Below are 22,634 nucleotides of genomic sequence, written 5' to 3' on the forward strand. Positions count from 1 at the left end.
AGGGATGTATTACCTAATCTGCCACGTACACAGTGTGAGCCCACAGGACATGGGCTCCTTGACTTCTTCACTGTACTTGGAGACCCTAGGAAACACTTGGAGGGATATAAAGATATACAAAGCTTTTATCCCGAACTCACTCACAGATGTCTTTCACACCAAGGCAGCTTCCCCTAGTGACAGCTGTTGCAAAACCCAGAATGAACAGCTGGCTAGTAAAAACTGGTAGTAGAAGCACAAACTGCCCAACCTAAGTGGGAAAACACTCTTAAAAGCAACGTACAATGCATTTGGCCCATCTTTAAACAAAACAGATCTTACTTTGAGATGAGGATAATGGCCCAGCAGGAAAACTGCTCTGGACCCCAGTTACATGGTACTTGTAGAGTCACATCAACAAATACACAGCTATGGGATAATGCCTGTATACAGGTGAGGTGCCACACTGGCATCCAGCTGTTGCAGTGCAGCTTTGCCTGATAACAGACCATAATGAGCTGAGGCTCAGGATGGTGACTGCCACACAGGCAGTCTGTGGCTGGTGGAGCAGTGTACTTGTCAGATCAGGGAAACTGTGCCACTTGCAGGTAAAGCTAAGGAGTTGTTCTCTATGCTGCTAAAAAAAAAAAGGTGCCACATCTTTCTAGCAAAGAGGTGGGTCATAGAGAAATCGCTTGGGTAGAGATGGGAAGCAGTTTTGTTTGGGGGAATGGAATTTTGAGTTTTGAGGCTATCGTCCTGGATCAATAAGCATAGCTAGACCACTATCAACTCTGCCTCACTTTGCAGAATGTCTGTTATTTCATTTTTCAGAAAATGAAAGCCTTTTAAAAACTTATTTCTCCTCTTTGATCTGCCATGACCCACCTGCTACAGCCTGTTCCCTTTCCAATAGAAAGGAAAGGTTAAAAGATTACTACTATTCAGTATTATTAAAAAGGCAAGGGAGAGAAAGGGGAAGATTCTGCTTTGCAAACACCTGCAACAGTCAGTGACTGCTTCCCTCCTCACCTGCCATGCACCCTTTGTTGCAACTTTACATAAAACCTCCCTGCCATCACAGCTCAGGCTTCAGACCTGTGTTTAGGGGAAGCAGCTCAAAGCACTGCTGGTTTCTGGAGCAAACATCAGCTCCCAGCACAGGCTGCACAAGCAAGCGGCCGCAGCACAGTTTACCCGCGGGAAGCTGAGGTCCTGACACCTCGGCACTTTTCTCATCCTTCAGCACCGCCGCTCCGAGGCGGGACGGCCTCACGCCGCTGCCGCCGGGCCGCAGAAGGCAGCACGGCAGGGCAGCTCGCCAGCCGGGCTCCAGCACACTGCCACCCGCTGGCCCGACGCAGCCTGCTGATGCCATCCCTTAACGCTACGGCCTTTCACCCCCCGCTGCAGCGGCTCCCCCACCGCCGGGGTACGCGAGGCTACGGCTGGAGCTGGAGCTGGGGCTGGGGCTGGGGCTGGGGCTGGGGCTGGGCCTTCGGCCAGTCCCGCCCGGACCCCGCAGTTGAGCGGAGGCTGCTGGGAAGCCTAGCACCACCCCCCCCGGCTTCCCATTGGTGGGAGTGCGGCGTTCCACTTCCGGCCCTGCGTCACCCCTCTAGCGGAGGCGTTGGCTGGCCGCCAGCCAATAGTAGGGCTCGGCGGCCAGGTGCGGTGGTCGCTGGTTGGTCGGCGGATGGGGCAGGGGCGGGGAGAGCGGGAAGGGGCGGGGCGGGGCGGAGTGGAGCGCCGCCAGTACCGCCCCGGGGGAGGCGGGGATGCGGAGGTCGGTGCTGTCGGGGGAGGATGCGGCTGCGCTCGGGTGTCTTCGCCTCCTCCTGCCTCCTGGTGGAGGCCCTGGGGGTCGCGCTGTTCCTCCGCGGCTTCTTCCCGGTGCCCGTCAGGTCCCTGCCCCGCAGAGAGGCCCGCGGGGACCCTCCCGCCGAACCGGCCCCGCCCGGCCCAGGTAACCGAAGCCCCCCCACCCCCGCCGATCGCCGAGGCAGCCCTCCTCCCCCGCCGCCCAGCACGGGCGGCTCCTGCTCACTAGGACCACCACGCCCGCAGCCCCGAGCAACGGTTGCCGCCGTGACCCCCGCTCCTCGGCCTGGGCCAGGCGGGCTGAGGGACAGGGCCGGGCAGCGCCGGCGGGGCCGGGTGTCTTGCCGCTCACCGCTGCGTCTGCCGCCCTCGGTTCGTGTTGAGCCTCCCGGGTTGGGAGGTCGCGGAGGCAGGGGCAGCTGGTGCCAGCCCTGTGCCGTCGGGCCCCCCGGTGCCGCGGCACGGCTTTCTGTAGAGCCGCCGTGTTTCCAGACCCGCTGCCGAAATAGCTTAGAACTTAACTGACTTCGCCTGTGGTCCTCGACGGCCGCCAGCAGTATCCGCTCGCAGGTGCAAAACAGCCTCCGAGCATTGGCTGTCACGTTTTTGGAGGGGTGCGCTTTTCTGTGGTTTTATTCCCCTTTCCCTATCTCTGATGCAGCCGCCATACCCGTGCTTTTTAACGGTAAGCTGTTTGTATTAAATAATGACCTTTCAGTTGTAACGCTTCACGTGCTTGCTCTGTCAACTTACTGGTCATGTTGTGCTTGAGGATCATTGTTTCTGTGGTGCTCACTGCGGTGTGTGAGTGGCTTAATACCACTTTAGGGAGACTTTAACACTTCAGTAGTGAGGAAAGCAACCGTCGTAATATGGGTTTCCTTCACAGTCCAGTCAGATTGCAAAATGCACAGTATTACTGTCCAGTACCGTTTCTCTGAAATTATGGTCTCTACAGATTCTGCTGTATTCCTTAGCTGAAATTGTGAAACCAAAGTTTGCAAGCATCTTTTAATGAAGAGCCGGTAGAGGATGTGCTGATACATATGTGTCTTATATGTCCAGTCACAAGTTGCATTAAAATAAGGTGAAGAAGAGGAATGTGTACTTGAAGGAGCGTTCTTCACCAGTGTTTGGAACTCATGGGGTGAAACTTCAGGTTAATTGGTATTTTGCTCATACAAAGCTCTTGCTGTAACTACCAAACTGGGTCTTTAGCCACTTGTTATTGTTAATTCTTCTAAAGTGTATGACATTATGTATGTTGGGACAAGCTTACTTAAACTGTGAGAAACAGTAGAGGGAAGAGAAGGTTGTGTAACTCAGAGCATGGTGTGGTGATATCACTTTAGCAGGAACACTGAAAGAATCTAATCCGGTAACAGACCCGAGTGGATGCTGCCAAATGACAGGTTGCTTTTTAGCTGGTGGTTACCAAGACTGTTAAGAGATGTTTGATAGGCCACTGTGAGTGAAATGTCACATTCACATGTGATTAGTAGCAGGAGACTAACATGGAAGGAGACTATTTGCGTGGGAGGGAAGTGTCAGACAACTGGGTTTTGAAAAGACTGATTTGAGTTGAAGAGTATAGATGTCTACCACAGGACTCTACAAACAGTTTAAATTTAGGCATGTCAGTAGTAATCCTAGGTATAGGTAGGCAAAAATGGAGTGGCAGTGGAAGAATACTTCCTTTCTGTAGTTCTTGCATTACAGTTTGCATGCAGAGTGATCTCTTGGTCAGGATGATAAGCTCTAAAGGCAGGGGATTGCTTACTAAACCATGATACAGAAGGCTTTTGGCCTACTTTAGATCTGTTCAGAAAAGTATTTCTTCAGTGCTTCTGTATTTCCTGAATGTTTCACTTTGTAAGCCCTAACTGCCATTGAATCCATGCTGTTTTGCCTGTGGGATGATTGATAAAATGGTGTAGTTGCTTGTAAAACAGTGAGTCCTTGCAGCACATTGTGGTAAATTTTTGGTAGAACCTCTGGTTTTCTTCACTGCTTACAGAAGTTCGGCTTCAGTTAAAATAACTTTTCTAAATAAACATAGCAGGGATAAATAAGCATGCTGCATGCCAAGAGTTGCACAATGTGTTGCTTTAGCCATCTTATAGTAAGTATTTTCAGATGGCTTGTAATCGACTCCTAATTCCTTTGCACTTCTCAATACTTTGACTTACTGATGAATAACACTGTAGCACGGAGTTGTGAGTAGGGTGTATGTGTTTGTGATCTGAACATTTTTGGTGTCCAGCAGGTTTTGTTTCCTTAAGCAAGCTATGAGAAAGGTTTAACTAACAGTACAGTACATCCAGTTGTGCCTGCTTGTTTTCCACTGAGAGCCAAAGCATGCCTGCTAAGTTGGTAATTCAAGTCCTGGAAAAACAACATTATAATTTTAATCAGTGTTGCTGGCAGTTAGCAACACTTTGTTATTGTTGAGACTTCCTTCTTCCCCCTGCTGTGCCCCCCTCCCCAGTTTCCTTATCTGGAAAAATCACTAGCAGTAACGAGTCTGTGAATGTCAATTTATTGACGCTTACCTACATACCCCAAAATACAGTTTCTGAGGCTGTTTTTTGAGGTTCTCTTGTTAGACACAGCATTGTGACCTTTCCAAATTGTCAACCACTTATTCAGAAGCACATTTTACTCTGAACGAGAGTAAAAACCCTGACTTTATGTGCATTTCATTCACATTTTGTTTTCCTTCCTAGATGCTGTATTGGATTTTTTGTTGTTGTTGTGTCATTCCTGTGCTGGATGGCCTGAAAACTCAGCTTCCTCTGATTATTCCTCATGTTTGCTATTGTTTGCAACTTCTTGCTTCTGAATGTAAAGTTAATAAAGAAGTTGGAAGCACTAATTTCTGTGGTAAAGTTGTCCTTTAACTTCTGTGTAGCCCTTGTTAAAATTCATTGATGACTTTTATATACCCTTTTTTTGTTGTTTAGGAATGGTTTCTAACTGGACCAAAATTCCACCACCACTTTTCAAAAAAGTTGTCATTGTGCTGATAGATGCTTTGAGAGATGACTTTGTGTTTGGATCCAAAGGTAAACAGTTCATGCCGTATACCACACAAGTTGTTGAAAAAGGGACATCCTACAGTTTCATCGCTGAAGCAAAGCCACCCACTGTGACTATGCCTCGAATTAAGGTAAGTATTTTTTTTTCCACTTAGGGTTGTTTTGTTTGAGAAAGTTTTGAAGGCTGAGTTGTTACATATGTTCAGAGTTGACATAAAAGGCAGGTTTGCTGTGTTAACTGCAGTTTGTGGCTGGAACTTGCTTTGCTGTAGTAGTGCCTGTGATAGAGTCCTGATTTGCCGTGGCCCAGAGGTGCTGCCTGCAGGAAAAGTCAGGTCAGGGATTGAAGGAGAGTAGAGAGGCAGAGTAAGAGGAAGAGGTTGCAACTTCCACTTAAGTTCCCTTGCCTTGTTTCATTCCTTCATTTGGTAGCTCTGTGGTGGGAAGGTCTGTGAGAATCAGTTAAGCGCAGTTGAGGCCCTAGTGCAAGCTTAAATGTTTGACATAATTTTTTATTTGTAATCACAGGAAGGCAGTAGCCTCTCAGTCATCAAATTTTCCATTTGTCTTCTATCTAAGAACACTTTTGATAGTATTTCTCTGTGTTCTTGTAACTTCTGGTGAGAAATCCAGTTTAGTGTAAATTTGTTTTGTCATAGGGATGTTTTTGCAGAGCTTAAAAAGAAAATTGTGCCAAGTTCCGGGTAACTAAAAAATGAATTGTGGCTGTGTCATCAAAATACTTGATCAACCAGGCTTCTCAGTGGTAGATCTGAGTGACATTTCTTGCATTAAAGATGCTGAGGGAGTGAGCTTTGGTAGGTCAGCTGGAAGGCCAGTGAGAGAGTGAGTGGGAGACAGCCTGGTAACTCTTGATAGGTGGACTTCGTTGCATTTTCTAGAAGATTATTAGTTACTGTTTTGAGTGTGCACCATTGTTATTGTTGTGTTAAGTCAGTTTACTTAGGCCTTCTAAACCACCTTTTTCGTGATTTAATGACCAGTAAATGAGGCGAATTTCAGCTGGCATACAAAGTCATTTTGCTGTCCACAAGTTAAGAAAATATTATTTTTACCTTTCCTTAAAGCAGTTATTATCTCAGACATCAGCTAGCACTGTGTTGTACCAGGTGATGTGATGTGGCATGGCAGCTCATGTGTTCTTTTACTTTATTATGTTTCTTTATTGAAAGTATAATTTATCTGCCCTCTGCTTCATTGCTTCCTCTTACAGTAATACTGTTTTCTAAGTACTGTAAACTTTTTCTGTTAGTATGTCTCTTTTCTTGTTTTATGTAGGCTTTGATGACAGGTAGTATACCTGGTTTCATTGATGTTATTGTGAACCTCAATTCTCCAGCTCTGTTGGATGACAACCTGATATGGCAGGCAAAAACAGCTGGGAGAAGGATAATCTTCTACGGTGATGATACTTGGGTTAAATTGTTTCCAAAGCATTTTGTGGAATATGATGGAACAACATCCTTTTTTGTGTCAGACTTTACAGAGGTGAGAGGCTTTGATAATCCCAAGTTAAATTATGTGAGTACAGACACAAAGTGGCAACTTCTAAGAATGAATGAGTAAAACTATCCTTGTTCTGAAATACGAACCTGGCAATTAAATAGAAATGGGATTTATATCTTTTTTTCAGTATTGACAATATGGAGCTATGCATTTCAGTCCCTCATACATATGCTGTGGGAAGTGTTTGGATGATACCGTAACAAATAGTGTGTTACTGTATAACTTTATCCTAAACATATATTCTCACAAAACTTGTTGTGGTAGGAAGTTAGACCACTTGCTTTGCTTAAAAATTCCACTATACATGTTTCCAGTTTGCTATCACATTTATATTAGTATGTGCCATCTTTAAAAGGCCCATTAATATATAATCTTGGTCTCTTAGAGGCATACTTTGTATAGTATTGTATCACTTTTGTAGTTGCAATATGAGTAGCGTTTCAGTATGTTACCAAAGAAGGAGCATAGAAAGTAATGAAACTAATTGTGAAAAATCTTATTCTGGGCACACTCTGGGCAAAAGAGTAAATGGCTAGGCAATATTAGTTCATATTTTGAACCTTTATAATTTGTAAAACCTCAGGTGATTGGCCTGCTGCTACTGACTTATTATCATGTTTAAGGAAGTTATATAGGTCTAACATGTGAATTGGAAGGCAGTTTTAATTGGTTACTCTAATAAGACTGGCAGAAGCTTCAATATGGAGTGGAAAAGTGCAGACATGCTGCTGGGTCTGCGATTATATGTCTCTCAAGCTCTTTATGCAGTCTATGCTTTCTGAATATAGTCCATTAGACAGAAAGCTTTTTATCATTTTTTAGGTAGTTACACCCACAGTCAACAAAGCAGTGTTGCATGTGAAATTTTGTAAGGATTTTTAATATCCAGGGAGAAATACATGCAACCAAAAATAGGTTGTCAACCTTAGCAGGAGAACATGTGAGTCAGGCTCCAAATAGCACTTTTCAAATAATTTTTCTTTCTTGCTACGTTGTCAGTTCTTTTTCTCACAGCAAGTACAATCTTTTTGCATTTGCACAGTAGCCAAAATTGAGTTGAAAGAGCAGGAGTGGGTTTTTTTCCTCTGTGCTTCCAAGCTCCAAAGAGAGGCTTTGTTCCTGTAACTGCTTCTTGTGAAGTGGTAAGTCAGGAGCATGAAGGACAAAAGTGACTGAAAATTTCTTGAAACTGTTTTTAAAAGTATCTGTGGAAGCATAGCAACCCAGTTTCTCTGTTTGTATGTAACCTGATGCCCCATAATCAGAAAAGAGTGAAATGGGGTGAAGAATCTGTTTTATAAGGCAGATTTTTTGACTGCCTGGCATTTAAGTAATCAATCTGATTTTTTTTCTTTCTTTTTTTTTTCCTTGTTAACATTGTGAGTGACTGTAATTCTCATCAGCTTCTACAGAATTTTCATGGGTAGTGTGATCTAATTTTTCTATGCTTTTTACAAGAGGGAAATTATTTTTACCTTTTCATTGTTTTCCTTTTATTTCTGAGGTTGATGATAATGTTACCAGGCATTTGGATGGAGTTTTGAAGAGAGAAGACTGGGATCTCCTAATACTGCATTACCTGGGATTGGACCATATTGGACATATGACTGGGCCAAATAGCCCATTAGTGGGACCAAAACTTCGTGAAATGGATAACATCCTGAAGAAGATTCATATTTCTCTTCTTTCAAAGGTAATATAGCTCCTTCTTGGATGAATGTCTGTTAGTTGTGGACTAACTTTATAATGCTTGCTTTTTTGTGGGTGGTAGCTTGTTTATTCCTAGACCAAAGCGAGTATCCTTCTCTTCTTTTCCTTCCCTGGCCATTCCCCAGCTAACAGTATAGTGTAGCATTTTTAAGGACTTGCTGGCTGAACAGCTGTGGGAAATAACTCCCCCTTGGTGTGCAGGAAGAGGAGAGGAATACGTGCCAGAATTCTCATATCACTCATGAATTAAAATGGTGGTTGGTGTGCTTTCTAGTAATGAAATTCAGCAGAAGGAATAATGGGCATGTATAGCTAATGGGTCTGATTTCTACAGTTGTGAAGGCATACCTAATTCTTAGATATTGAAAAGATTCAAATGGAACTGGTGGTTGTAAACAGCATTTTTCTTATGCTAAATGTAGCACATAAATTACCAGATCTGAATCTGGTTTTAGATACAGAAATATATGATGTCACTTATCTAAATAGTCTGGATGTTGAAATACCAAGTCCTAATTCCAAATGGCCTGAAGCTTTTTTCTTGTTTGTTTTTGGCAACTGTAAGTCAGAATAGCTGCTCATAAAATTTCAATAGTATTTTTAGACAAATGGATACTATTGTATGAAAAGAGAGGTTAAATCCTGCTTGTGCAGGTTACAATCTCATGAACATTGCAGCAGTTTTACTGCAGTTTGTTGGTATGTTTTCCTTTTGCCAACTATATGCAAGCCTTTATCTCCATTTTAGACTACAGAAATAATAAAAGCACTTTACTTTTGGATACAATAGGTACTGGTATTAACTAGAGATGACAAAAAGCTTGAATGACAGTATTTTCTGGTGTCTTTGATTTGTAAGCTCAAAATTGTTGGACAGGCTTCACTTATGCTTCTCTTTCTTCAGAAAAAGAAACATCATTTGACATCAGTCATGTCAAATTTCTACCCCAAAAGCACTTGAGAGACTAGAGACTATTAGAAATAGGGTTATAGTTCTATATTAAATTTCTATTATATTAATATTTACAATACTAATAATTTAGCATTTATATTAGAAGCTCAATGATGCTGAAGGAATGTAGGTGAGGAATACTTCTCTGTTAATGCTGCTGCTCCTGGACTCCCGGTTTTCTTCCCAGAGTCTGATGACCTTTATTTAATCCTTCAGTCAATTTCTTGTGACTCTGTAAATGAGGGTTTTTTTAAAAGCTTTTTTGTGGTTTTTGTAACATACTGACAAGTATGTTAGATACGTATGTGTGCCTTAACTGTTAAAAATTAATATTACTGCATAACGCTTAGTTGCAGACATCTCTTGTAATCTGTCCCAGGTGTTGTGAGCCAATTTAAAAAATGAAATTTATTTTGAGAAATATTCATGTATGAAAGTTATAAAGATAGTGAAGCATTATATATACACATCTTGTTTGTACAGTAACTTAAATTTATTTCTGTGACTTGCAGGAAGAAGCTTCTCTGCCAAATTTGCTAGTTGTCTGTGGGGATCATGGGATGTCTGAAACAGGTAGTCATGGTGGTTCTTCAGACGGAGAAGTGCACACACCACTGCTGTTTATCAGCTCTGCTTTTGAAAAGAGAAGTGGTAAGGATCAAAGAGGCTTGACCTTTTTAATACACATTGCCATCTCTAATTTATATTAGCTCTAGAATTCTTCCTCAAAAGTGCTCTGGTTTGTTCTACAGATATCTGGCAAGGCCCATTCTGTGTGACCTAAACCTCTGGTTTAAAGCCACAGTTTGCATCTGTGTCATGGTGAAATCATGGCTTAAGCTTTGTAACCACTGAGAGAATTGGGTATTTCTCAGGTGATAACCTTTTGCAGCACTGTCCTACTGCAGTGTTGAGAGCTAATGAGTTCTGTTTTCAGGATCCTGGGATACTGGTAAATGGATAGGATTAGAAATAGAATCCTATTGGAAGTGAGTTTTAAGTTTTGTCTTTCTTGGCCGGAATATTTCCCTGGCCTCCATTCTTTCCTCTCAGGCAGCCAGGATAGATGAGTGAATGACAATTTCTCATGCTGAGAGTAACAGGAAAGAGGAAGATTGCTCTTGTCAAAGGGTGAGAGATGACAGCAGTGAAAACATGACTATTGATTGCTAAGCTTTATGAAAGAATATGGAGCATGTGTGTATTTACTGTATTGGCCAGGCAGTTAATTTTAACTCATTCATGTGAGTTTATCTGTTTCTGAAACTCATTTTCTACTTGTATAGTATAGCTTAAGGTAAGAGGCAAGAAGGGAATGGTGTGGTAGAGAATCTTTAGCCTACATTTGTAGAGTCTTGCTTGAATAAACTCCTTGACTGAGTGAATTGGTGAAATGTAGTTATACCAGGAGCGAATACTTTCTTCAAAATAACACTTCCCTCTGCCTTTCCTTCTGCCTCTTGCTCATTTCCATCTGATTTCCTTGCTTTTAAAGCCTGTTTGCAGAACCTTGCCTTGTTTATCTAGCTGGAGGTTCCTGCAGCACAGTGGAAGTACATTTATCAGCCTGTCCTTTATAAAGCTGTTATCCAGCTGCAGTAGAAAGCATTGCTTGAGGAGTCATTGAACTCTTTTCAGATACAAAACCAAAACAAAGTAAAGAGCTGACCAAAGCTCTCAGGTAAGGTTTTGCTTTATAAATTTCACTGGTATGTGTTGACAACCAGGCCACATGAGTGTAGACTCTGGAAATGCAATCTCTTGTTTACTGGGATTAGTTTCTGTTAGGTTTAAATTGAACGTCCAGTTTTTACAATACAGTGAAATGTATCTATTCACCTGTCTTCTGGGATCGAGTTTGTGATTTCTAATGATGCCCATGTAAATATCCAGCAGCTTGCTTCTCATTGCTACAGTAATCAGTATTCTAGCGACTGCTCCTTATGATCCTACTGTAAACAAAATGTACTGTGGTTAATTTGGTAGACCTCAAAATAGTAATCCTGTGGGCTTTTGCATTTAGTATGCTGTCAGAATATTACTTGTGTAGCCTTCTACAGAGACGTGTCACCCATGATTGGCTAAATGCATTTGCTAGTTTGGCTTTTTTTAACCAGTTAAGAACTTGCCTTTAAAGATGGAATCTGAAAACTGCTGACATAACAGGCACTCATGCAAAGAGGCTTTAGGGATTATAGATGGCATTCTATACAAGTGTGGGATTAATCAGAGCTAGATGAGAAATGAGAGAAGTTCTAATGCTCTTAAAGGGAGCCTTGAGAGTAATAAAGACTGTATATAGAATTCTTTCTGTACTATATTTAAGTCAAAACACTCAATGGCTGGAGTTACAAAGAGAATGAAGTAAAGCATAATAGAAAAACACTGTTATGTAACTAGTAAAGCACACAAAGAAACAATTGGCAAGACAAACGAAAGGTTACTTACTTTAGTGAAATAATTCACATGTGTAGATGTCTGTGGGACTGAAGGCTAATTCTGATAACTGCAGTAAGGTAATGGGATCCTGCACAGAACCCTTTAAAAATCACTCGGTTTGCCTGCATGGAGCCATGGATTTGGGCCTCAGCATTCTTTACCTGACCTCTAATTCTGTTTCCCTAGCAACCTGATATTAATTAAATCTTGAGCTATTATCATTATATCGAGAAGCTTCTAGAATGCTGTCAGCATTATTATAGGTTCTCATGCTTTGTTCATGCGTTAAATTAGTCTACTGTAGTGCTTTCTATTCTTTCTACTGTAGAAGTTATCAAACCCTCTTAGAATGTAGGCTGCAACTTCATACTAAGGTGATCTCCTGGACCATCTCTTTCCTTACTTGTACCTGTATAAAATTCATGCTGTGTTTACAGTAGTTGCTAGCATTGAAGAGTGATGCTTGCTGAGAATTGAATAAATTTTGGTTTTACAACAGCAGAGGACAGCAGCTGAAAAAGACTACTCAGCTCTCTGTAGACCACTTGAACTAGCTGATCTAACACTAATGAAAAAATTTTGAAACTAACAAGATGCCAGCTGTCTCTGGAGAAATAGAATGGGCCTGCTATTGCAGTACTGTTTTCCTCTCTCTTTTTTTTTTTCTTTTTTCCTTTTTTTTTGTTGATTCTAGGTCCACTAACCCAACCTGGATTTGTGCAGCAAACTGATTTGGCTAGCACGCTGGCAGTAGGTCTTGGTCTACCAATTTCAAGAAACAGTGTTGGGAACCTTATATTGCCAGTTGTGGGAGGCAAGACAATGAGAGAACAACTACGTTTTGTGCACTTGAATGGGTTCCAGCTTAGCAGACTGCTGCAAGAGAATACACCTGCGTATGAAAAAGGTAAATCAGCTAAAAAAAAGTTACATACACAAAAGGAGATTGTTTATAACACAGTTTGGGCTTTTAAGTTCAAGAGTACAGCATGGCACTGCAAATTAACCATTCAGTTGAGAGCAGTGTTTGGAGAAATGATACTGAGTTCAGTCCTTACTGTAACCTACCTGGCACACTGCCTCTGAATAAAGTTTTTTTAGTGACCATTACTACTCCTAGTAGGCAAAAGAGCATAAATAATGATGAAAGAGTAAGATTAAAGTAAAACTGCCAGTGTAGTTAAATCTCAGTGGTTTCATATCTGCTATTTGTGAGGTATCCTACATAGGGCACTGATCCTGAGCTATTTGGAGGAATAGCACAATGAAGTGAATTTTCTAGGTCAAATAAAAAGGTGCTTCAAGTAAACCTGTGAAATAATTTAGGATAAGTTATCTTTTTATTTCATTCTTAAGTATGACTTTATTTGGAGTGAGAACCTAGAGAACTGCAAAGTTGCTTATTAAAAATACACATATGTGTGCATATATATATATATATGTGTATGTGTGTGTGTATTTGGAGGAAAGAATAAAAAAACAAGTGGAAAAAATAAACCAAACCTAGCAAAATGTAGTATTTTGTTAGGAAGCATGACATAAACTGCAATATAAGTAAGCAAGTTAATATGATAATTATGTGAAAAAAATTGAGTCAGAGAATGAAGGAGAAAATTTTACCATGGACTTTAGAAGATGTTGTTGTCTTAAAGTGACTGTGAAGCTTGAAGTTCTTGTCACTTGATTTATAATCTGTTGAATCATTAAAATAACTGGATGAGAATGCAGAGCTGTGTTACAGCTATGAATAATTAAAGTGGGTAACAATGTAAAGTTTAGCAAGATGATCACTGTAGGTCAAGAATTAATTATCTTTCAATATCATGGCTTCTAATCATAATTAAACCCTGTCCAGGAGTCTAACAAAACAAATGCTGCTTATAGTAGGAACATGTCAATAGCAGGACCCATGCTCCGTATATTCTGATTTTTTTCTCTGCACATATTTCCTCACTTAACCCATTTGTGTCAAGTGAGGAAACTTCCCTTGTTGGTGGAGTTCAGGATATGGTCGTGTTACTGAAAATTCCAGCACTGTGTTTTGTGTTACAAAATTCCAGCTTTGGGTTTCTAAGCAAGCTCATACCTCAGTGTAAGGTAGGCAGCTGTGGGTATCTAGTAATGCATGCTTCCCTCATGTTCTGAACTTATGAACATGCATCTAAATGATGAACTAGGATTGTTTCTTGAAAGGCACTTCACAGTGGAATGAAGAGTCACACTTGAGAACAAGCTGGATGTTGTTATTAAAATGAGCATCCACTTTTCAATTTGAAACTAATCCTGAACTTGTATTACATGCATGTGTGTATTGAAATAATTTGATTGTTATGGGGAGATTTGTGTATTGAAACTGGAGAAGTCACTTTTACATTATCCATTCTTTCCGTATATTTATAATTTTTTTTTTAAATGATTGCTGCCTGTGACTGGAACTAAGTGAAATTGTTATCAAACAGATGCTTGGGAAGCATAGCCATTTGCATGTGATAACAATGGAGGGGGGCTGAAGTAGAAATTGCTAATGTAATACTATGCAAGTAAACAGCTGCCAGTGCTTTGGGACACTTGTAACTGGGCAAGCTCGCTTTGGATTTTGCCTTAAGTTTAACTTGTCTTGTGAATATCCAATGCAGGAGTGACTTGGAAATGTTACCCACCAGTTACCAAAATGCTTCTTCAACAACCCAGTCTATGACCCTTCTCATTTTTTACTTACTGCATACAAATGTGCCACTGGACAGATATCATTGGAGTTCTCAAAGGAAATTTGGTAACCGTGATCCTTTATTCCTTTCTGCAGGATCTTTAAATCATTCCTTGTTATATATCAGCAATAGAAATATGCGTGTGACTAAAACAGTCATCTTTCATAACATGGACAGAATGAGTTTGGTGGGCAGCAGCATGGAAAGAGGTAGATGAGAATGAAATAAAAACGCTAAAAGGAATGAAGAAGTAAACAGGGCAAAAAGCATGAAAAGGGAGCAGAACAGGAGCAGAAGATGTGGAGAGAATTTATTTAGATTTCAAAATATAACTTGAACTCATTTCAATGTTCTGTTTAATGAAATAGTGTTTTGTCAAATCTCAGTTTGATTAAAGCTCATTTTAGGTTATCCTTTATGGATTTCTGGATTTCCTCAAAAGTATGAATATTTAAATATTTCAAATATATTGGAAGAGGAACTTTCTAGGGAATTCATTGTTCAAAGAACTACCATAGGGAAATGAATGTCTCCATGTGCACTGGCAGCTATCTTGATATACAGGTGTTTGCTGCTGGCTGAATTGTGCTTTCTAGCAGATACCCACAAGCCTCCTGCATAGCAGGATCAGCATGCTTTGGAGTCTGTTCAAAGTCTTGGGAGACCAGACTGGACATTTTGAGTTAAATATTGCTTTCTAAAATTCTTGCTTTGAATTCAGCCTGTAGTAGATCACAAAGTGTCTTATACTGATAAGAGACTTACAAATGGTAAGCACGATACTTTCATAACTGTACAAGAATTGTCAATAGAAATACTTCATTCATCTTCATTCACTTGAAATAAAATTTTAAATGTTTCTGGACTTAATAATGTACTTTTGCTGAAAAGGCTTAACAAAGAACGCATTGGTTTTTTTCCAAGTCTGATACACTGTTGATCTACCAGGAGTAAAAATGAGCTGTAACTTAAGTCTTTGTGACACCAAACTTACTTCAGTCATTGCTTTAACCCTTGTCATCTGAAACTGTGCAGCAAATGTTTTACCCTACTTTTATCTAAGAAGGTATGGATTGCAAGATGGGAAGATAACGATAGGCTTACTATATAAAAATTTCCAAATTGGCCTTCTTGCCCTTAAGTTGTCATTAACTTTCAAGTGAAATCGCAGGGAAATAGCAAGGATTATTAATGTGAAGTGAAACTAAACATTTATTTCTTGCAAAAAATACAGATATATGTGAATGTTCACACAAAGCGTAATGTCCAGTGGGATACAAATTTCTGAAAGTTATACTCTTGCTTTCCTTGTGTTGTCAACTGAATTCACATTGTGATTGCTTACTATACTCAATGAGCAATATTTTAAATATCATATGGCGTATTGGAGTATGGGGTGATGCAACTATAAAATGAAGAGGGAAAACATGTCTTAAGTGCTTTCAGGAACAATGCCATTTTCCACATTTACAATAAAACACAGAAACTGACCTAATTGTTCTATTTTAAATAAATGCTCTTGAAATTAAACTTATATGAAGTGAATGGAATGCTCTTCAGGTGCATGTAGGACCCACAATAATAATTTTGGCAGAAACTGTTTTCTTTTTTTTTTTTTTACCTTTATGCTTGTAGTGAGTGTTTACATTTTTTTCCATGTAAGAACAAAATGATGTTCTGTTTTCACTTGCAGAATCTGGTTATTGTCACAGCTGAATATATCTTTTGGGGAAGCAAAAAGGCTATCAAGGCTCAGCTTTTTGCGCTGCAGTTTTTTGTGTAAATGTTTAGTAATAGGAAAGTTGATGATGAAAATCAATGGTAGTTGATGGGAGATTAGTAGAGTACTTTCATGTGTCCTTTGAATCAACTTAAATTGTCTCTCCACACTACGCTTTGGTGTGTATGAATGAGAACAGTTTGTGTAAAGTTAAGGATTCTGTGGAATAACTAGTGAGGGGAAATACAGGTAGTAGAAAGGCCACTGCAGCTGTACTTGCAAAGGACTTCTAAAATGTAGGATTTGACTGTTTCCTTCATTCCTGTGTCTCCTGTTGTCCTCACTCAAGCTTTTAAAATAAATTTAGAGGGAATAGAGTAAGGCAGACGTGTTTCTACAGTATAAGAGAAAAAGAAAGGAAACCATAATGTCTCTGTACCTATATAAAAAGTGTACTCACATTAAACCGTGAACCCACAGAATTTAATGGCTGATCTAAAATTACTTCCTTCAGGGACACAGTATAGTGCTAGTCTTGTTCTCATCCCCAGTTCCAAAAGCAGACCACAGTCTTCATATGTGTTGTCAGTGTTCACCTGCAGTCCTGTTTACAAATGTATTTACCAGAAGACTTAATCAAAACTACATTTCTACAAGAAAATATTGACTAGGCATGGGCAACGGATATGTGTCCTGGAGGTTGGTTTTTTTCCTGAGTTTTTCTTAATTTATTATTTGTTTGGTTTTGGTTTGGTTTTTGTTTATTTTGCTTCAGGTCAGAATTTTTTAGATGCAGATAGGCCACCATGAAATAACCTTCTGCCACAAGAGTCTGGCTTCCATAGGTTGGTGGCAGCATCAGGGTTTCTCTCTTTTAATCAAGTTAGACTGTGGGCCATCCTTCCACTGTAGCAGAGTTAACCATGTTTCACTGCTGAGGATTGCTTTGCAAAAGCTTCATAGTCCAAATGCCTGAAGCCAAACTGTGCTCTTCAGCTGTTAACTTTTCTATTACCGCTTCAAAATCTTGCATCCTGTGTCTTTAACTTTGTGTTACCAACTGACTCTCCTTAGCTTTGCAGCAAAATTGAGGTCCCCAGTACAGTGTGTGTGTCCTTTGGTGTTTCCTCCAGAGATCAGCTATTTGATCATTTCCCACTTGGCTTGTACAGTATGGCCTGGATAATGAGTGGCTCCAGTGGAAAACATGACTTTTTTTTTCAGGATTTAAAGCATTTTGATAAGTTTGTCCTGGAAATCTTTTGTAAGAGTAAGTGGATGTTTTAATAAGTTTGTTACTTTTAGAGGTCTTGACATTTTATCAGGTTAGGGATTAATTGCTTTTATTCTGAGTAACTGGCTCATTATGGTCTTGCTGCTGGAAAATAATTTAGCTTTCTAGGTGTGAAAAAAATTTCAACCCCATAGCAATTTTTTTTTATACAAATAAAATTTTTTTTTAATACAAACAAATTTAAAAATATGATCACATCTCTAATTAATCCTCCTTTGTTCAGGGATCCTCTTACCTCTTTTCTTTTCCTTTTTTTTCTTTCCTCCTCCTTAGATCCTGGCTATGAACATTTTAAGATAGCAGAAAAGTCCCACAGTAATTGGATCAAACTGTATTTAGAGGGGAATAATTCAGAAATACTCTTAAACCTTGGCAAAAAGGTCCTGAAACAATATTTGGACGCCCTGAAGACTCTGAGTTCTTCACTAAGCAAACAAGTGGCACAATATGATGTGTATTCGATGATGGTGGGGACTGTGATCATTATGGAGGTACGAAAATACACTTTTCTATGAAAAAACTAAGTGCACAAACGTGAAAGTTTCTGGGTTTTGACTACTCTTACTGGTCTTTAGAATTACCGAGTATGAACTCTTAGAGTTGGCTGACTTTCTTCTTGGATGAGATTAATATTCTTTTTAAAGTGTAACTTGGCCCTTAAAATGATTAAAGAGAGCTTTTGATAGAAGCTACTTATGTTTTGGTGTAACTAGTTACAGTAAATATGAAGATGTGCTACAACTTAAGTAACTCCCATATTAGTTAGCCTTCTACTTTTTGAGTAGCATTACTACATTAAAAAAAAAAAAGTCTGGCAAGTAAGTTCCTACCTGTTCCTCTTTATCCAACAGTGAGTGTAGCTGCTTGGAACAGGCAATAACTTCTGTTGGGCAATTTCCACAATTCCAAGAATTGTTCTTTGTACTGATAGGTGTAGAGCCCTGAAATAAATACTTGCTGTAAGGTGCTGGGTTGCCATTTTGTATCTCATGTAGGAATAAAGATAAGATATCCCATGTCTGGAATTTTAAGTGGTTCTCTGCCATTGATATTTTGGGCAAATCTTAAATGCTGAAAATATCCTCTGTGGTAGTGCTTTGAGGACCATGCTGAAGGGATACCATGCCTGGACACTGAACTTTTATGCACAGAAGCTTGCACTGGTGTTTTAGAAGACACAAGTGTCAACTTTTGTAATAATAAGCGTTGTTCCCTAGGATGGAAATACTTACTACAAGCTTAATTTAGTCCTTGCATGTGTGTGGTGCTGTACAAGACTGTTGTTGTGGTTTCAGCCCAGCCGGTAACAAAGGACCACGCGGCCGCTCGCTCACTCCTCCCGCCCCCCTCCGGTGGGATGGGGGGAAGACGGAGGAGAGGAAAAAACAAACCTGGAACCTCGAGGGTTGAGATAAAGGCAGTTTACTGGAACAACACAAAGAAATTGCAACAACAACAACGGTACTAATGAAAAAGTATACAAAAAGAGTGATGCACAGTGCAACTGCTCACCACCCGGGACCTGACGCTCTGCCACTTCCCCCACCGAAAAGAAGAACCCACCCCCCGGCCCGCTCCCCCTTTATATACTGAGCATGATGTCACATGGTATGGAATAGCTCCTTGGCCAGTTCAGGTCAGCTGCCCCGGCTATGCCCCCCACCTCCCAGGTTCCTGTAAAAAAAAAATTAACTCTATCCCAGCTGAACCCAGGACATTATCCACCCCTTATTCTATACCATCTACATCATGCCCAGATCTTACATTTTCCAATCGACCACTACCACTTCCTTGTCTTATATATATAAGTATATGGACTTGCGTCCGTCCCCGTCGTCCCCCCGCACACACACACACACACGCAAATGGTATTCCTTTAGCGTATGGGCTATCCCTCTAATGTGTCCATTGATTTTATTTAGTCCATGACTTTGGGGCTCCATCTGTTGTAACAGTTCTTCAGGATAAGAGAGATGGTGTGAGATGTTGGGTTGTTGTATGCTGCCTCTGGAACTTGTGGCTAGTACATTTGGTGCAACTCACGCCCTTGTTCTGCAGGTCGAGGATGTTGATCTTGAGGAAATTGCTGGGTGTCAGTTCAAGTTCTGTCGCTGTTGTACTTGGCTTAGTTTCAAAGTCCATCCCGCAGTCATTTGGGTAATTCTTACAGTAATACCCTTGATATGGCATATAGACACTATAGATACAATGACATGCATTGGCAGGGTATTTAGCAGTTAGGTATCATACAGCCCAATTCACTGGCTATTCTCTCCCAAAATCAAATCTCCCTGAGGTACACATCGAACTTCCCCATCCTTCTGCATCACCCACCAGGTGTACCCAGGTCCCTGAGCAAAAACAACCCCTTGAATGGGTTTGCCTCTGTTTGAGGGAGGACTAACCCAGACTGTCTTTCCTAACATACTCCTCATGCGCACTACAGGGACTTTATCGCCTTCTACAGTATGTGGAAGTCTTGGTTGGGCGGGGCCAGCCCGATTGGCGGATCCTCTAGTATTAACTAACCAGGTGGCTTTTGCTAAATGTGTATCCCAATGTTTGAAAGTCCCACCCCCCATCGCTCTCAATGTAGTTTTCAGCAGTCCGTTGTATCATTCGATTTTTCCGGAGGCCGGTGCGTGATAAGGGATGTGATATACCTACTCAATGCCGTGTTCTTTGGCCCAGGTATCTACGAGGTTGTTTCGGAAGTGAGTCCCGTTGTCCGACTCGATTCTTTCTGGGGTGCCGTGTTGCCATAAAATTTTCTCTTCAAGGCCCAGGATAGTGTTCTGGGCAGTGGCATGGGACACAGGGTATGTTTCCAGCCATCCAGTGGTTGCTTCCACCATTGTAAGCACATGGCACTTGCCTTGGCGTGTTCGTGGGAGTGTGATATAGTCAATCTGCCAGGCCTCCCACTGTTTATATTTCAGCCATCGCCCCCCATGCGACAGGGGTTTTTGCCGCTTGGCTTGCTTAATTGCGGCACATGTTTCACATTCGTGGATGACCTGTGCGATAGTGTTCATGGTCAAGTCCACCCCTCGATCTCGAGCCCATCTATATGTTGCATCTCGCCCCTGATGGCCTGAGGTATCGTGGGCCCACTGAGCCATAAATAGCTCACCCCTACGTTGCCAGTCCAGGTCCACCTGAGACACTTCAATCTTGGCGGCCTGATCTGCCTGCTGATTGTTTTGATGTTCTTCAGTGGCCCGACTCTTGGGTACATGAGCATCTACGTGACGTACTTTTACCACTAGCTTCTCTATCCGAACAGCGATATCTTGCCACAGTGCGGCAGCCCAAATGGGTTTACCTCTGCGTTGCCAGTTGCCCTTCTTCCATTGCTGTAGCCACCCCCATAGGGCATTTGCCACCATCCATGAGTCAGTATAGAGATAGAGCACTGGCCACTTTTCTCTTTCAGCAATATCTAATGCTAGCTGGATGGCTTTCACCTTCGCAAACTGACTCGATTCACCTTCTCCTTCAGCAGTTTCTGCAACTAGTCGTGTAGGACTCCATACAGCAGCCTTCCACCTCCGATGTTTTCCCACGATGCGACAGGACCCATCAGTGAACAGGGCATATTGCCTCTCATTTTCTGGCAGTTTATTATACAGCGGGGCCTCTTCAGCCCGTGTCACCTCCTCCTCTGGCAACATTCCAAAGTCTTTGTCTTCTGGCCAGTCCGTGATCACTTCTAAAATTCCTGGGCGACTGGGGTTTCCTATGCGAGCCCGTTGTGTGATCAGTGCAATCCACTTACTCCACGTGGCATCAGTCGCGTGATGTGTAGAGGAAACTTTCCCTTTGAACATCCAGCCCAGCACTGGCAGTCGGGGTGCTAAGAAGAGCTGTGTTTCAGTACCAACCACTTCTGAAGCGGCTCGAACTCCTTCATATGCTGCCAATATCTCTTTTTCAGTTGGAGTATAGCGAGCCTCGGATCCTCGATATCCCCGACTCCAAAACCCCAGGGGTCGGCCTCAGGTCTCTCCAGGTGCTTTCTGCCAAAGGCTCCAGGTAGGGCCATTCTCCCCAGCTGCAGTGTAGAGCACATTTTTAACATCTGGTCTTGTCCGGACTGGCCCAAGAGCTACTGCATGAACAATCTCCCGCTTAATTTGTTCAAAGGCTTGTCGTTGTTCAGGCCTCCATTTAAAATCGTTCTTCTTCCGGGTAACTTGGTAGAGAGGACTTACAATTTGACTGTAATTTGGAATATGCATTCTCCAAAAGCCCACAACACCTAAGAAAGCCTGTGTTTCCTTTTTATTAGTCGGTGAGGACATAGCTGCTATTTTGTTGATCACGTCCGCAGGGATCTGACGACGCCCGTCTTGCCATTTTACTCCTAAGAACTGGATCTCCTGCGCAGGTCCCTTGACCTTACTTTCTTTTATGGCAAAGCCAGCCTTCAAAAGGATTTGGATTATTTTCTTCCCTTTCTCAAAAACTTCTTCTGCCGTGCTGCCCCATATGATGATGTCATCAATATATTGCAGGTGCTCTGGAGCTTCACCTTTTTCTAGTGCAGTCTGGATCAGTCCATGGCAAATAGTGGGGCTGTGTTTCCACCCCTGGGGCAGTCGATTCCAGGTGTACTGGACGCCCCTCCAAGTGAAAGCAAACTGTGGCCTGCACTCCGCTGCCAAAGGAATGGAGAAAAATGCATTAGCAATGTCAATTGTGGCATACCACTTAGCTGTCTTTGATTCCAGTTCATATTGAAGCTCTAACATATCTGGCACAGCAGCGCTCAGCGGTGGCGTGACTTCATTCAGCCCACGATAATCTACTGTTAGTCTCCAATCCCCATTAGATTTCCGCACGGGCCATATGGGACTATTAAAGGGTGAGTGAGTCTTGCTGATCACTCCTTGGCTCTCCAATTGGCAAATCAGCTTATGGATGGGGATCAGGGAGTCTCGGTTGGTGCGATATTGCCGCCGGTGCACCGTCGTGGTAGCAATTGGCACCTGTTGTTCTTCAACCTTCAGCAACCCCACAACTGAAGGGTCTTGGGAGAGACCAGGCAGGGTAGACAGCTGTTCAATCTCCTCCGTCTCCAATGCAGCTATACCAAAGGCCCAACGGTACCCTTTTGGGTCCTTGAAATACCCCCTTCTGAGATAATCTATACCAAGGATGCACGGGGCCTCTGGGCCAGTTGCAATGGGGTGTTTATGCCACTCATTCCCGGTTAGACTCATTTCGGCTTCCAATACGGTTAGCTCTTGGGATCCCCCTGTCACACCAGAGATACAGATGGGTTCTGCCCCTTTATAACTTGATGGCATTAGGGTACATTGTGCACCAGTGTCTACTAGAGCCTTATATTCCTGTGGGTCTGACGTGCCAGGCCATCGAATCCACACTGTCCAGTAGACTCGGTTGTCCCTCTCCTCCACCTGGCTGGAGGCAGGGCCCCTCT

The 22,634-nt window shown here is 41.9% G+C and overlaps 1 protein-coding gene across 12 annotated transcripts in view; it reads left to right on the plus strand.

Moving 5' to 3' along the window:
- Positions 1–1,728: 1,728 nt before the first annotated feature.
- The window catches only part of PIGG (phosphatidylinositol glycan anchor biosynthesis class G (EMM blood group)), a 101,101-nt gene continuing 80,195 nt past the window's right edge, over positions 1,729–22,634 (plus strand). For 7 of the 12 annotated variants that reach the window (XR_011323337.1, XR_011323338.1, XM_069777010.1 and 4 more), the window contains exons 1-7: positions 1,730–1,945; positions 4,764–4,969; positions 6,138–6,347; positions 7,870–8,058; positions 9,540–9,678; positions 12,161–12,373; positions 17,462–17,679. Coding sequence is in view for 9 of the 12 variants with exons in the window: in XM_069777010.1 (XP_069633111.1) it covers positions 1,786–1,945; positions 4,764–4,969; positions 6,138–6,347; positions 7,870–8,058; positions 9,540–9,678; positions 12,161–12,373; positions 17,462–17,679 (1,335 nt within the window). In the remaining 3 variants the exon portion in view is untranslated. Of the gene's footprint in view, positions 1,946–2,300; positions 2,486–4,763; positions 4,970–6,137; positions 6,348–7,869; positions 8,059–9,539; positions 9,679–12,160; positions 12,374–17,461; positions 17,680–22,634 lie in introns of those variants that run through there. The other 5 variants (XM_069777014.1, XM_069777004.1, XM_069777008.1 and 2 more) reach the window with 5 other exon arrangements.

The sequence above is a fragment of the Haliaeetus albicilla genome, chromosome Z (genome assembly GCF_947461875.1).
Source record: "Haliaeetus albicilla chromosome Z, bHalAlb1.1, whole genome shotgun sequence".
NCBI lineage: Eukaryota > Metazoa > Chordata > Aves > Accipitriformes > Accipitridae > Haliaeetus > Haliaeetus albicilla.